This window comes from Triturus cristatus, chromosome 3_2 (genome assembly GCF_964204655.1).
Source record: "Triturus cristatus chromosome 3_2, aTriCri1.1, whole genome shotgun sequence".
Taxonomy (NCBI): domain Eukaryota; kingdom Metazoa; phylum Chordata; class Amphibia; order Caudata; family Salamandridae; genus Triturus; species Triturus cristatus.
This window is the reverse complement of record NC_140584.1, coordinates 561,831,266-561,847,421: the sequence shown is the minus strand read 5'-3', so window position 1 is coordinate 561,847,421 and position 16,156 is coordinate 561,831,266. Positions and strand designations below refer to the sequence as shown.

General features: G+C 46.5%; 1 protein-coding gene across 1 annotated transcript in view; it reads right to left on the bottom strand.

Moving 5' to 3' along the window:
• Window positions 1–16,156, bottom strand: part of VPS13C (vacuolar protein sorting 13 homolog C) — a 2,873,871-nt gene that overhangs the window by 288,487 nt on the left and 2,569,228 nt on the right. The window contains exon 76 of the mRNA XM_085648297.1: window positions 13,956–14,119. Within this exon, the coding sequence (XP_085504423.1) occupies window positions 13,956–14,119 (164 nt within the window). The remainder of the gene's footprint in view (window positions 1–13,955; window positions 14,120–16,156) is intronic.

The following is a 16,156-nucleotide window of genomic DNA, read 5'->3' as shown; positions in this document are numbered from 1 at the left end:
GGATGAGATTGGGGCTGGTGTCGCATATGGGCGCTGGGAGCATCAACATCGGGACCGGCACTGCAGAAGGTCATGTTGGCATGACCGGCGCCGATCTGGAATCGAATTCATGAGATCCCACTGCAACAGAGGCGTCAGTGCAGAACTAGATAGGGCCTCCTCCGACCCCTTGGTGCCCAAAGGCACTTAAGAGGGGTCGGCCTGCTGAAATACTCAGCCCATGGCCTCGTAAAGCTCCTTTATTTGAGCAGGGTTAACTCCGGCTCCCCAAAACAGGAGAGGTGTGTAGTCGGGCCTTGCAACACTCCGCAGAACCGTGTCTGGAACATCAGTGTTCCCCACTCGTCTCGTCAGCCGGCGCATGAGGTGAAGTCAAAGTCCATTTAGATGACTACTACTTTTGCGCCTCCTTCCACAGTATCCGGAGGACCTTAAAAGCAACAAAGACGACTGAGGGCTCCTGAAGTGGTTCTGCGACCTTCTTTTCCCCAATTGGTTTCGAGACATCCTAGGAGTCGCATCGTGCTCGCGCTCAAGACACCATAAGAGCACATGGTGCAAGTCAGTAACTGACATGCCGCTGTGAAAGACGCCACACGGTTTAAACCCTACCTTTCAAGATCAAATTCTCAACACACAAGAAAAATCTTCAACAAAAGGCCGAAAAAAGTCTGTCAAAAAGAGACAGAAGAATATCTCTTCTCTGGATCAGCACTAACTGGCACAGAAAGAAAAAACTGACATGCCTGGTGGCACCCATATAGGTAAACCAATGTAATATCCAGCGGTGATTATGCCACGCGGAACTGAACGAAGCCACCTGACGGCACGCAGGAGTACTGCTAACGTAAAAGTGTCCGGATCCATTCCGACGCCCGGAAAATTCAAAAGGTAAGGAATCTAAAATTAGAATTTTCTATCAGATACTTTCCTTTTCCCTGCTAACAGTTTACCACATTTTTCTCCATTCTCAAAATAGTGTCACACATGATGTCAAATTGTGTTCTCGTCTCTATCCTAGTCATAAAGTAATTTCTCACATGCTACAATTTACTACTTAATAGTAGTGTTTCATTTTTCCTGTTCCAAGCTAGCTACCCTTCTTGACCACTTGTTGATCATTCCTCCTAAATATGCGTTATATGCATTCCAAACTATATGCATCCCAGTACTGCCCAAATGAAAACTAAACAACTCTTTTAAATAGATTTTCAGTGTCTGCGTCAAATGAGCATCTGCCAACTGGCGGTCTGTAGTCCATCTGTGACTGTTTGCCAGGTTACGATGTGAAAACTCCATCCAAACCGCTAAACGATCGGATAAGTGTGCGGGTAAATGTTTTTTGTAGTGTCCATTAATGGAAACTCTATGAACCATTAATCAATCCTTGAAAAATGTCTATGTCTCTTATAGTAAAATGTATAGCTTCTATGTACATTTTCCCTCCCTGTACAATTGAACCATCACACAGTATGTTTTTAAGCATTTTGATGATTTCTTTTTTGGGGGCATCTGTAGAACGACCTAACCTATTATCTAGAAGTGTGGTAAAATTACCTAGGATAATAATCAGAATCTTATACTCCACCAAACTTGAAAAAAGGCATGTGAAAGGGTCTGTATCATCTGTGTTGGTCCCAGAGAATCCAGTGCAGACCTATATCATATTATGAACTTTAATCTTTACCACAGCCCATGTGTGTTGTTTGTCTCGGACTCTAGCACCTCTATATTGTCATTGTTCCCTATCAATATAGCTACTCCCTTTACTGAGCATAATTTATCTTTGCAAATAGAATCCATATTTCTTTTTCAAGCCATGATTTATATTCCAGACGTGTCAAATGGGTTTCTTGTAATATTATCACCTGGGCCTCACTGGTTGTAAAAAAACAAGTTACTTACCTTCGGTAATGCATTATCTGGTAGATACTCTATCTAGCTGCAGATGCCTTACATTTGAATTTCCAAGGCGTCAGAGTGGTTCTGGAAACTTTCGCTGAGCAATACCACTTGCGGCTGGTGTCGGGTGGCTCCATTCAGCTCCGCGTGACGTTGTCGGCATTGGTAGCATAGGTTATGACATCACAGTGCCTATATAGGCACGGCCCAGGCGCAGGGACGTCAGTACTTTTAATTTTTTCCACACCAGAACCACAAAGCCACGTAGTAACTGACATAGTTGTGTGCAAATCTAGGGCCCAGAAAAGCGGAGTAACCCTAGCCCAACAATATTAGTCCACATATGGGGGAGGCATTGGTGGGCCTGTAAGGAATCTGCAGCTAGATATAGTCTCTAGCAGATAATGCATTACCGATGGTAAGTAACTTGTTCATCTGATAGAGACTTCAAGCTGCAGATTCCTTACCTTTGAATTAGATACCCAAGCCATACCATCCTGGTGATGGGTTGCAGACCAAAATCCTATACTAGGAAGTTCTGCAGGACTGAACGGGCTAAGTGCCCGTCCCTGTGGAACTGACCGTCTAGGTAGTAGTGTTTTGCAAACGTGTGAAAAGATGCCCACGTTGCCACCTGACAGGTGTCTTGAAAAGGGGCACCCCGAGCCAAGGCCGTAGTCGCAACCTTCCCCCTGGTGGAATGGGCCCTTAATCCCTCAGGGGGCTGCTCCTTGCCAGGCCATAACATATCTTGATGCAGAGTAACGACCCATCGAGAGATGGTCCTTTTCTGCACTGCCCTTCCCTTCTTAGTCCCCACATACCCCACAAAGAGTCGGTCATCCGATCGGAACTCTTTTGTGCGGTCAAGGTAAAACGATAACGCTCTTTTTGGGTGCAGATGGTGGAGATGCTCCTCTTCCTTAGAAGGATGCGAAGGAGCAAAGAAGGTGGGCAACAAGATTAACTGAGCCAGATGGAAAGGGGTCACAACCTTTTCTAAAAAGGATTCCCGTGTGCAAAGCACCACTTTGTCCAGAAAATACATAAGATAGGGAGGCATGCAAGATTACGCCTGCAGCTCACTAGCCCTCCGGGCCAATGTAATCACCACCAAGAATGCTGTTTTAAAGGTTGACAGTCGGGGGGGGGGGGGGGGGGGGACAATTGTGTAAAGGCTCAAAAGGAGCTCACATCAGGTAGGTGAGGACCGAATTAAGGTCCCACTGCGGAATAAAAAAGGGTGTTGTGAGCCAGCCCGTTTAGAAATATATGTACAATGGTAGATTTGAAGAGAAAGAGCTGGTCTGGAGGCCGCAAAAAAGCAGACAGTGCAGAAAGGTAACCCTTGAGAGTTCCCAAAGCAGAGCCCTGTTGGGCAAGGGTCAAAATGAACAAAAGGACAGTAGACAGAGAAACAGAAAGAGGGTCAATAGACCTTTCTGTGCTGTATAACACAAATTTCCACCAATGGCAGGCGTATACTGTCTTAGTGGGAGGCCACCTGACCGCCAGAATAACATTACAGAATGCAAGAGGAAGGTCAAAAGCGATCAACTGTTGCCACTCTATCTCCACGCAGGGAGGTGCGGAGTTGACAGGTTGACGGGTGGAGACAGAAGATCCCAAAGGGGCAGCCTGATCGGAGGATCGATGCTCATTCTCAGAAGCTCTGGATACCAGACTCTCCTTGCCCAGTCTGGAGACAAAAAAATGACTTGGGGCCAAATCACTCCTGATCTTCAGAACCCTGGGCAGGAGTGGTAAGGGCAGAAAGGCATACAGCAGGCCTGAACTCCACTTGCGACGAAAGGTGTCGCCGGGCAATAGCTGCCTTGGAAACTACAGTGCGCAGCACTGCTGACACTGCACGTTCTGTTTGGAGGCAAACAAATCTAACCAAGGTTCTCCCCACTGCTGAAAGAGACCTTGCACCACATCCGACTGGAGACGCCATTCGTGATCTGCTAAGCATCAACGGCTGAGTTTGTCCGCCCTGGCATTCAGAGAACCTGCTAGATGTTGAACCACCATGGTTATGCCCTGCTGTTCCAGCCATGTCCAGAGATACAGGGCCTCTAGACAAAGGGTCCATGACCCCACCCCGCCCTGCTACTTTCATTACCACATGGTGGTGGTGTTGTCCGTGAACACTTGCACTAGATTCCCCTTGATACAGGGAAGAAATGCTTTCAATGCCAATCGAATCACCCAAAGCTCCAACAAATTTATGTGGAGCCTGTCTCCACCAGAGACCAGTTTTCCCTGATCTCCACCTCCCCAGGTGACCTCTCCACCCCAGAAGTGACGCTTCTGTCACGACTGTGAGATCTGGTTGGGGAAGGGAGAGGGGTCTGCCATTGACCCAGTCGCGCTTCGTCAACCACCACTGCAGAACTCTTGTAGTTCTTTCCGTGATCTGGACCATGCCCTGAGATTTCCTCGATGCTGTGCCTACTGGAATTTCAAGTCCCACTGCAGAGCCCACATTCACCTCCTGGCATGCTTTACTAACAGGATGCAGGAGGCCATGAGGCCCAAGAGTCTCAGGGTCAGTCTCATCAAAATCCTGGATAGAGGCTGAAACATCAGAACCATACCCTGAATATCCTGGACTCGTAGCTCGGGAGAATAGGTCTGAAACTGCACAGTGTCCAGAACTGTCACAATAAAAGGGAGCATCTGAGAAGGAGACAGGTGTGACTTTGACACATTTATAGAGAACCTCAGCGAATGTAGGAGGTTCACCATAGTCTGAAGGTGGGAAACAACTGTTTGGGGCGAGGACGCCTTCAACAGACAGATGTCGAGGTAGGGGAAGATGGACACCCCTAACCTGCGCAGATGAGCTGTGACCACCGCCATCACCTTGGTGAACACCAGAGGGGCAAAGGTAAGGCCGAGGGGGAGCATAGTCAACTACAAGTGCTCGCAGCCTACCTTGAACCGCAGGAAACACCTGTGCCCGGTAGGATTGGGATGTGAAAATATGCATCCTGCAAGTCCAATGCTACATTCAGTCTTCTTGGTCTAGGGCAGACAATATCTGAGCCAAAATGAACTTCTACTTCTTGAGCCAGATATTGACGGTCCGAAGATCCAAAATGGGCTGCAACCCTTTGTTCTTCTTCGGAATCAAAAAGTAGCAAGAATAACAGCCACTGTCTACTTCTGAAATAGAGACCCTTTCTATAGCTCACTTAGTCAAGAGAGCAGTAACTTCCTCTTAGAGCAACCTTAAGGGATCCTCCATCAGCCATTGCTGATTCTGTAGAATGAGAGGAGGAATTGAGGGGAAAGGCAGAGAATAGCCCTCCTAGATGATCTGCAAGACCCACTTGTTATGGATTTCGAGTGGGTGGGATAGTGATGGATTCTCCCAGGGTTGGCCCCAAATGCTAGATTTAGGGGGTGCTTAAAGGGGTGTGCAGGTCGGGACCAAAGGGTCCCTTCCTTTGGGTGGGTACACCTCCCTATTATGCCACCCTCTAGTGGGAGGTTTGGCATGAGCATCTCCATAATTGGCTGAATCCACTCATCTTCAGGATGGAGGGGACTGAGATGTGTGCTTCACCTCGCCTCCCCCACCTGAGGGGTGGTGTTGGCAAAGGTGGGCACACCTTTCTTCCTAACTTGTTTTTCTCGCCGATTCTCCAGTCCAAAATTGGGGCCAGAACAGTCAAGAACCAGTTGCTGGGGAAACCAAAAGGCAGGGACAGGTTTCCCTTCGTGGACCCAGACCATCCTGGGGGGAGGAGACAAGACACCCCTGCCCAGGACTGGCTTTGTTTCTGGACCTATGGAGCAGAGGCTCTCTACTGAGGGCTCCAAGAACGTGCTGGTGGTGGCAAATGGTGGACAGCCATTCAGGAACCACACCTGGGCTGGTCGTTTTTCAGGGGGCATCTCTAAGAGTGCATTTTACATTATATGCCAAACTGGCATTAGAGTGGGTTTATCGTGCTGAGACGTTTGCTACCAAACTTCCCAGGTTTCAGTAAAGTCATTATGGTGCTGTGAAGTTCGTAATGTCCAACTACCAGACCATATACTCTTTATGGCTTTACTACACGTACAACGTCTAAGAACAGACTTAGACACTGTAGGGGCACAGGGTTCATGCCACTGTACCCTCACCCGGGCGCTTGTGCACCCTGCTAGAGGGGTGGCTTACCTAAGCCCCAGGCAGTGGGGTGCAGGCATGGAACACAGGGATGGGTGCCACGTCGACTCTTCACTTTCTTCTGCACCAAAACACGCAGCCTGCAATGGCAGTGTGTGGGTGTTAAGGTACAGGGCCTCTAAGGGCAACACAATAGGTGCTGCAGCCCTCAGGGGTCTTCTCAAGTCACAATGCCCTTGGAACCCATGGTACCTTTTACAAGGGGCTTACCTGTGGCCAGAGATGTGCCAATTGTGGGTACAAAGGTACATTTTTGCTGAATGTTAACATACCTGATGTGTGCTTCCCAGCTAAAATCTATATTAAGATGACTTGTATTCTATATTGTGCATTTTAATAGCAGGAACCGCCACCGATTTCTTAATGACTCAAGAAAATTGAATCTGCTCAGCCACAAAAAAGAACAGACACATGAAAACTGTGCTAAAGAGACATGTCAAGACCATTAGTATTCTGGTACTCCATTATCAACGTTTTTCTCCCAAGAGCAACATAATGTCTGCATCAGATCAGAATGTGAGCCAAATGCATGGGCTCCATGACAGAAACCTCTGGTAAGTCTGGAAAATAATGCTCTGTTAGGTAAGAGTCTGTATTTTTCTGTGCAGACAATAACATTCAATCAAGACTTAGAAGTTGGAGTGAGGCACAAAAGCAGTCACTGAAATTGATCCTTTTGAAATGATGCTGGAACAAACTTTGCTACTAGCAAGTCTTACCTCAACATAAATGCTGATTTTGGGCCTGAAGGAGCTAAGAAATTGGCAGACTAAGTTGAGACTGGTGACACAGCGAAAACTACTGGGGTCACAAAGGTCTCAGGCTCTGAAACAGGTGCCATAATAGACTGAATTAGTGCATTAGAGGGGCGTTGCCAGAAACCGCTCTGCAGTAAAACAAGTAGTAGGAAATTCAGTTTTTTGCAAAGGCTCCGGGACTATTAGTTCCTTACTCCCCACCTCTTCTTACCATGCGATGATCTATGGTGTTGCTTCGTCTGCTTCTAATATTTTCTGATTGGAGAACGACTCCTAGACTAAGAGCTAGAATGAGCCCTCTCTGTGGAATAGGATCTATATTAGTCCTTCAAAAGTCACAAACCAGTTTGGCTTTGGTCACACAAATTGCTTTCAGGTACACAACACGAGTTAGAAGGAGGGTTGGGGAATGACCCACAACACAAACACTGAGTGCAGATCCGTAACTGGCGTGAGTCAACAGCATTTGCAGCCGGACTTAAAGCACGAAGACTTTGTACGAGATACTGTCCCAAAATAGGAAAAACAACTTGACAAATACTGAAAGAAAACCAATGACACCTGCACCGCTCCAGATCCTGCATCAACAAAGGCGTGGGGAAAAAATTAACTGGGCTGCCAACTGCAGGGTCTGATTTATATAAGTGGGCATTTTTTCCATTTGTCTTTATCTGTAACGTTTTGAGGGGTCAACCGGCCTTGGTTTTGTGTATAACTGGCAGTGGGAGCTTCTGCTATAGGCCAAGGGGGTCAAGCCCTCCATTTTCCAGCACATTAAAATGCTTTGCCTCGGTCTTAAAAGCAATGCTCAAAAAGTATCTGGCTGCTGCTCCTCTTAATGAGCATAGTCATAAATTCAGGGCCTGAAGAACAAATTACTTACCTTTGGTAACCATATATCTGTAAGAAACATAGGTAGTTATAGATTCCTTACCTTAGATACGGAAAGTTTTTTGTCAGCAGTACCCCTGCTCATCAGGAGATGGCGTCGGTAGACTCCGCATTCGTCGTCGGCGTCGTGGTTGCCGGGATGACGTTGCGGTAGCTACATGGACGCCACCCTCGCGCGCAGACGTCAGTTCTGTGCACGCCTTTCTACGCCAGAAGCACAGAGCCATGCAAGACACTGACTACTGGTGCACAAAACTAGGGCCCTGAAAGGATGACCTTAACCCTGGAAGTCAGTTTGCAGAATGGGGAGGATGGGTGGAGCGGTAAGGAATCTATAACTAACCTATGTTTCTTACAGATATATTGTTACCGAAGGTAAGTAACTTGTTCATCTGAAAGAAACAGTTAGTTATAGATTCATTACCTTAGAATAGATACCCCAGCTATATTAGCTCCAGAAGTAGCTCTGCAAACTAAGTTCACGCCAGGAAGTCCTGGAGAACAGAATGGCCAAAGAAGCCATCTCTCTGGACTTGGATGTGCAGGCAGTAGTGTCTGGTGAACGTGTGCAGCGATGCCCACGTAGCTGCCTGACAAATGTCATGTAGGGGAACTCCTTGTCCCAAAGCAGTGGTAGCTGCCGTTGCCCTGGTGCAATGGGCGTGCAGTCCCACTGGTGGCTCCTTCCTTACCAAAGAACAGCAGGCTTTGATGCAAAGAACGACCCACCTGGAGATGGTCTGTTTGTGCATGGCCCGACCTTTCTTAGCGCCAACGTAACGAACAAAGAGCTGGTCGTCCATCCGGAATTGTTTTGTGCGATCCAAGTAGAAGGAAAGCGCACGTTTTGGATCCAGCCTGTGGAGCCTCTCTTCCTCTTTTGAAGGATGCTGAGGCGGAAAGAAGGTGGGCAAAGTGATGGTTTGGCCAATGTGGAAAGAAGTAACCACCTTGGGAAGAAAGGATGGTCTAGTTCTAAGGATGAGCTTGTACGGATGGGCAGCGAGAAAGGGAGGCTTGGAAGAAAGAGCTTGTAGCTCACTCACCCTTCATGCACAGGTGATGGCCACCAGAAAGGCAGTTTTCAAAGTGAGAAGCCTGAGAGGACAGTTATGTAGTGGCTAAAAGGGAGCGCACATAAGATAGGTAAGCACCAAGTTAAAGTCCCACTGGGGCATTACAAAGGGAACAGGAGGAAAAAGACGAGTAAGGAATCTATTTACAACAGGGGACTTGAAAAGAGAAGGCTGATCAGGAAGCCTAAGGAAGGGAGAAATGGCTGAGAGATAGCCTTTGAGTGCCCAGAGCAGATCCCTGCTGGGACACAGAAAGGAGAAACAAGAGAAACTCAGAAAGAGGGACTGAAAGGGGATCCACAGCCTTTGCTGTGCACCATACCACAAATGTATTTCATCAGCAGGCGTATACCGTCTTAGTAGAGGGACGCCCGGCTGCCAAGTTTACATCGCAGACTTCGGGAGGCAGGTCAAAAGATGTTAACTGCCGACGCTCAATCTCCATGCAAGGTTGTAGAGGCTGGACAGGTTTGGGTGAAGGCCCTGCCCCTGCTGCTGAGTCAGAAGATCCTCCCGAAGAGGCAGTCAGATCGGAGGATCGATGGCCATGCTGAGCAGCTCAGGATACCATACTCTTCTCGCCCAATCCGGAGCCACAAGAATGAATTGGGCCCGGACACTCTTGATCTTCTTCAGCACTCTGGGCAGAAGTGGTATAGGCGTATAGAATACCGCAACTCCACTCGCGACGAAAAGCGTTGCCTAGCAAGTGCCGCCTTGGAAATTCCAACGTGCAGAACTGCTGACATTGCGCGTTCTCTGCGGTGGCAAAAAGATCTAACCAGGGCTCTCCCCACTGCTGAAAAAGACCTTGCACCACCTCCGAGTGAACACGCCATTCGTGATCCATCATGCACCTGCGGCTGAGTTCGTCCGCTCTGGCTTTCAGAGAACCTGCCAGGTGTTGAACCACCATAGATATGCCTGATGTTCCAGCCAGGTGCAGGGGCGGAGGGCCTCCTGACATAGGGTCCATGACCCCATCCCGCCGGCAATCTGCATTACACAGATAAAGGTGACATAAGTTAAAATATATCGATATCTGACTAATCTCTATTCTTCGTATTTTTTACAATGGTACGTGTAGACCACACATATACCAATCTGGGAGGTTGAGTGCACGCCATATTATGCCCTAGACATAACTAGGGAGACATCAGGTACAGTGTAATCAACAGCGGCGGTTTACACAACATGGCCGCCAGTCCCTTCAGTAAACAACTGCACATGCGCGGTTCGCCGCGCTCATGACGCATTTAAACAGGAAGCAGGCTTCTCCCTAGCGATGGAGGATGAGTTAATACCTGACGAGCAGGCTGACGAGGTAAGACCTTCTTGGGCGAGCTGAGTAGCGGGCCCCACTCGCATACGCTTACAAGGGGAGTATCCACATTCTTGAGTCAGCATATGACAAGCGCCCATTGAACGACCGCTTAACACCAGGACAGCCCATGTTTTTCAAACAGAAGGCAGTCGCGGCACTAGCGTTACGTAGCGCAGTGATTGAATATTTATTTAATGGGCATTGGTCTATAACGAAAATAGATTGAAGCAACAATGTAATCAAGGGTTATTTTCTAATACAGTCATTATTGCTGGGCTCTGCACATATGACATCGTAGGTTATCGACAATGAGTTGACACATGATACATGAGCAGAGGGGACTGACCAGTATACACAGGGGCACTTTAATAACTGTTATATCTTTGTGCTTTTTCAGAAACGCGGTTCCGCAGCCTCTGAACAAGCAGTCCAGGTTTTTTAAGATACCACAGATATTCACACATACCGAAGGTTCAGGTATGCTGAAAGACATCATCTATGATGGTAAATATGAACGTCAGGTGTAAAGCAGGCATCTTGGAGGACGAGCAGATGCTCGTATGTACTGGTTTTGACCGGATGGGTGAGATACTGAGTATGTGTTTTTAATTGTGTTTCCCCCAGGTGCTGACAAAGTAATCGCTGGTCTACGCTAGCGACGCAGAGAGACCAGTCGACCCTAGCCCTGAAGAAGTTGCCGCTAAATTTAATTGGGCAACGAAACATGTTGGTTTTAATGAGCAGTGACACAGCATAGAATAAAGTTTCACACAGCCAGTGTAGTGCTGCTCGGTTTTAATAGGAGTGACTTGGGTCCTGATCAGACTCAGTCCCCGCTTTTGGGTCGACATTTCCTCTTTTTCTTTAGATTACTAGACACACATCACTATATAGTTTGCCCTTTAGACACTAGTTATTAGGATTAGCATGAGGGTTCCAGCACTCCTTATCGTTTTCCTCCTTTTCTGTTTCTGTTTGGGCGGCAGTAGCCGATGATGATAACAGGAGGTAGTAGGCGAGTACCTGTCTACACAAACCTCGTTGGGGCTGCTTCCGTGAGGCACTGCCGGCCTATCACACCTTTTTTGGTTTTGGTTGTGTACCTTTGCCTTTACCACTAGCAGGTTTTTACAGCACAATAGTGCAGGGAAACACATTGACATCTAGGAGCTTGTCGTTGTCACAGCCTGTAAGAACAGACACGGGCTGTGTATAACAGTAGTTTTTCCATTTCAGTGGCAGAAACACCAGAGGGTGTGAGTGAGATAGGCACTACAAGTAGTGGGTACCTAGAGCACAAATACATTTTAATTATTATTTCTTTTCCCGGGGTAGGTCTCGCTTTGTTATATGGTCCTGAGAGGGGGGCTACCTACCCTAGGCTCCCTTTTTTGAGAGTTGACTTAACTGACACCAAGTGCGAAGACTTAGAGGAAGAATGGTGTTTGCCTTGACCTCCTACACGACTGGGACCTCAAACAGCACGGAGCCAACTGCCAGGCCTTGAGTAGCTTTCGGGACCGCTCCCGCAAAGACTTTGGGCCGAGGTCTGGCAGTCGGACCACGACTTTGGGTCGTGGTTGCGCTCCAGGCAGTAGAGTCACACGTGGTGCGGATCAGTTACCGACATCAGTCGGGTACAGGAACCGCAAGTCTTAAAGCCGGGCATCCCTCGTGCACCAGGAGTCGATGACTCAAAAAATTCGACAGAAGTTGAGAAAAAGCTCAGTAAAAAAATGACTAGGGGTAAAGCGCTCTCCGTATCTGCGCTTGCTGGTGCGGAAAAAGAAAGAACTGTCGTCAGCGTGCGAGGGCAGCGTCTATGTAGCTACCGCGACGTCATCCAGACGACCACAACGCCAAATGCGGAGTTGACCGACGCCACCTTCTGACGCGCAGGGGTACTGCTGACGAAAACCTTTCCGGATCCAGTCTGACGCCTGGGGGTAATTCTAAGTTAAGTCATCTATAACTATCTGTTTCTTTCAGATTGGAAGCCCACTGCAAAGGTCCGGCCTTATTTTCTCACAACTCGTCGATATAATAAGAGAGGGGCTGCAGTCAATACAAGACTGATGCGGAAGGAATTTGGTGTCAAAGAGCGATGTACACCGAAGCCCTGCGTGATGCCATCATCCCCTCATATTAAGTTCAAGCTAAAGCTCCCTTTTCAGCAGTCCGCCTTCAGTGTTTACTTGAAGACACTTGCAGCCTGGGGAGTTTCAATGCCAGTGTACTGATGGAGCCGATGGATGTGGGTGAATCATAACAGCTTTAACTGAATTTAAAAAGCACAGATATATTGTCCGCTATTCAGCTTTATTCCATAGGCTGTATTTATGTATAATTATTATTGCCTTATTTTAATGAAGCTGCTGCAGTGCTTATTTCCCCATGTGGTAGCAAAAGGTATTGGCCTTTTTGTAATTCACTACATCCCCTCGAATTCCATATTGTGTGTGGCTCCTCTCACGTCTCCAAAGGACAACTGGGTGTGAGCCAAGTGTCTATTTGTACCTAGAGAAGAGAGTTCTGCTACTCTACACATGCCGTACCCCTGGTGCTACTGGTCTTGTGATTTATCGTGTGGTGTTTAAGTCCCGCATGGATTAAATAGGGTGAAGTTGAGGACGATTTGCTCGCTCCATGACCCCCTGAATTTATAACCGTTTATGATCGGCTCTTCAAACTGAGGTTGTCGAAGTCATCCCGACGCTTGCATATTATTTCAAGCGGCTTCTGAAATTTTGACCGCTGAAGTAAAATAACAGTGGTATCTAATTTGTTTAACACAGAAATTACTTGCTTAGGATGCTCAGTATATTTATCGTCCTGAAGATGACCATGGATTAACACCAAAGGTCGAAACGCCGTCGACGCAATTGTGGCCGCAACTATTGAAGGACACACTTCTTTGTCTACTGGAGTTTTATGAAAAATTGTGTAAACTCCCATGTTATGTACTTTTCTCCTTGTTTGCCACTTGTCTGGTCATGTATATGTTTTTAATGTTATATGTACCAGCTTAACACACTGAGCTGTTTTATTGAATACATTTTGTATGTTTTTCTCTTAGGGTGTTTTTCTTCTTTTTTCTTCTTTTTCTTTTTCTTCTTTCTTTTTCTTTTTTGTTTATATAAATGTCATGCTTTTATTGTTTTTGGATATTTGCTTTTGAATTGTACACTCTGAACCTTTTGTTTGGAATAATTATTGAATGCCCCTGGTTCAGGTGGTTTGGGCTGCCCTTGTGGTGGTTAATGATCAAGTATAATAAAGGACATGGGCCCCTGGCAACTCTTTAAACTGTTAAATACAGCAATAATCAGGCTTTAGCGGGCCCTGCAGGCCCCTTAGCCCCCCGGCGCCACTGCACCTGCACTTTAAAAAAACATGGGTTCTCTTGAAAAACATTTAAAGTTCGGCATTTAGTAGATTTTGCCAAAAGTGTCACTGTTACTGTACTGATCAATGCCATAATTCTCCCTAATCCCCCGTGGGAGAGATAAACTGGCTCTCATTGGTTCCTAGTAATTCGTGATGTAACGTTTCGCCACACCACTTACAAATGCCATCAGCTGCCACTGGTAACTGGGGGAAAATTCTGAATCTAGTTTAAGGCTTAGGACCTGAAAATCAAGGAAGCTGTAGGATGGACAACCTTCGATTTTTGGAAATTGAATGCTTTAAAACAGTAGCATATAATCTATTTCTTGGTGCAATGTAGAAATAAGGTTGCACCTTGTCAGCAAAGTAACACTATTTCATTGCGATATCCAAATATTTAGCAACGAATGTGTTAAAAGTGTGAAAATGCATACCCGCAAAAAACCCTTTCCTCCTTTTGCAAGGCTGTCGCCAAAGTCCTTCGGCTGCCGACCCATCTCTTCTCTGCGTTTTTGCTGGTACTCCTTGTCCATTGTCATAGCAGCCAATCCTTTTCCAACAGAACCAGTGATGCGGGACACGACGCCTGCTGCGCCCCCTGTATATCAAATATAACATGTCAAGCATTTGTTCCAGTCATTATGAACAAACAATGCTACTCCTCTTCCTTTGGAGAGAAAATTAAATTCAGGAATATAAATATAAATGTTATATAAATGTCAGATCTCCATTAAATATTGGTGTATAGCAATTAGTTGTGTCTTGCCGTATAAATTAGATCAATCTATTTTTTGTTGTTTTATTGAATATGTGAGTGGTATTCAAGGAATTCTATGTGACCAGAGAGATTCATATTTCTGGAAACCTTTCGCAGCCCTGGAATCTCGGACAGTGATTCAAGCATATTTAAGCGAAGTAGCTGAGTGAAAGGGCACCAGCATTGCCATTACCAAAGGAACTATCGAAGAAGGACTTTGTAAACAATAAGTTACTTACCTTCGGTAACGCTTTTTCTGGTGGATACAATATCTGCCTGTGGATTCCTCACCTTTTGAATACCTCCTGTGCCAGCATTCCACCGGAAAAAACTTTCCTAGCTCTCCCACGTCGATGAGGATGTCACAATGGACAGGCTCCGCTCGCGGCACCAAATGACGTCATCAGAGCCACAAAAGGACCTCGTCGGCGTGCTGACGTCAGTTGTACCCATTTTTTCCGTGCCACCGAGGCAATCGGGCAGACCGACACATTTTCAAATGCAAACATAGCATACCAAATATATACATGTATATAAATTTACAAATACATAATCAATAAAGGTATAGAGATATAGCAATAGAATAAGCAAATCTCATTATCTAAATACAAACATGATTAAGAAATATTAAATAAAATAATTCTTGGGTAGAAACAGGTGGACAATGGGGAGGTGGGTGGGAGCGTTAGGAATCCACAGGCAGATATTGTATCCACCATAAAAAGCATTACCGAAGGTAATTAACTTGTTCTTCTGATGGATACATCTGCCTGTGGATTCCTCACCTTTTGAAAAGATTCCCAAAGCCATACCTCTCCCGGAGGAGGGTGTCCACCTGACTAGACCAAAAATCCTGCAAAACAGAGCGAGCAAAATGGCCATCCCTCCTAACCCCAGAGACCAAGCAGTAATGATTTGCAAAGGTGTGGAGGGAGGCCCAAGTTGCTGCCTTACAGATATCAAGAACAGGAACACCTCTAGCCAAAGCAGAAGAAGTAGACTTCGCTCTGGTGGAATGAGCTCTGATACCTTCAGGCGGTTCCTTCTTGGCCAGGGCGTAGCAAATCTTGATGCACAAGATAATCCACCTGGAAAGCGTTCTCTTGTGCACTGCCTTGCCTTTCATTTTCCCAACATAGCCCACGAAGAGCTGATCGTCCAGCCTCAGATCTCTAGTCCGATCCAAATAAAAGCTGACAGCCCTCTTAGGGTCCAACCGATGCAGTCTCTCGTCCTCCTTGGAAGGGTGAGAGGGAGGATAAAAGGTGGGCAAAAGGTGGGTAAAGTGATGGATTGTCCCATATGAAAAGGGGTAACCACCTTGGGAAGGAAAGCAGTCCTGGTCCTTAGAACCAACTTATCCGCATGAATGGTCAGGAAAGGAGGTTTCGACCTAAGAGCTTGAAGCTCACTTACCCTCCTAGCCGAGGTAATGGCAATCAAGAAAACCGTTTTAAAAGAAAGAAGCCTCAACGGGCAGGAATGAAGAGGCTCAAACGGAGAACCCATTAAAAAAATGAGAACGAAATTCAAATCCCACTGAGGCATAATGAAAGGTGTGGGAGGAAACTTATTTGTAAGGCCCTTAATGAACCTCATGACAATGGGGGACTTAAATAAAGACGGCTGGTCCGGCAAACATAAAAAGGCCGACAAAGCCGATAAATAGCCCTTAACAGTGGCTACAGTACAACCTTGTTGTGCTAACGAAAGAGAAAACTCCAAAATATTAGACAAGCGGGCCTTCAAAGGGTCAATGTCTCTCTCTCCGCACCACTTAACAAATCTGGACCATCTGGAAGATTAAATAGACTTAGTTGAGAGTCCCCATGTATCATAAAATAACATCCACTATATCCGGCGGGAGAGAGAAAGAAC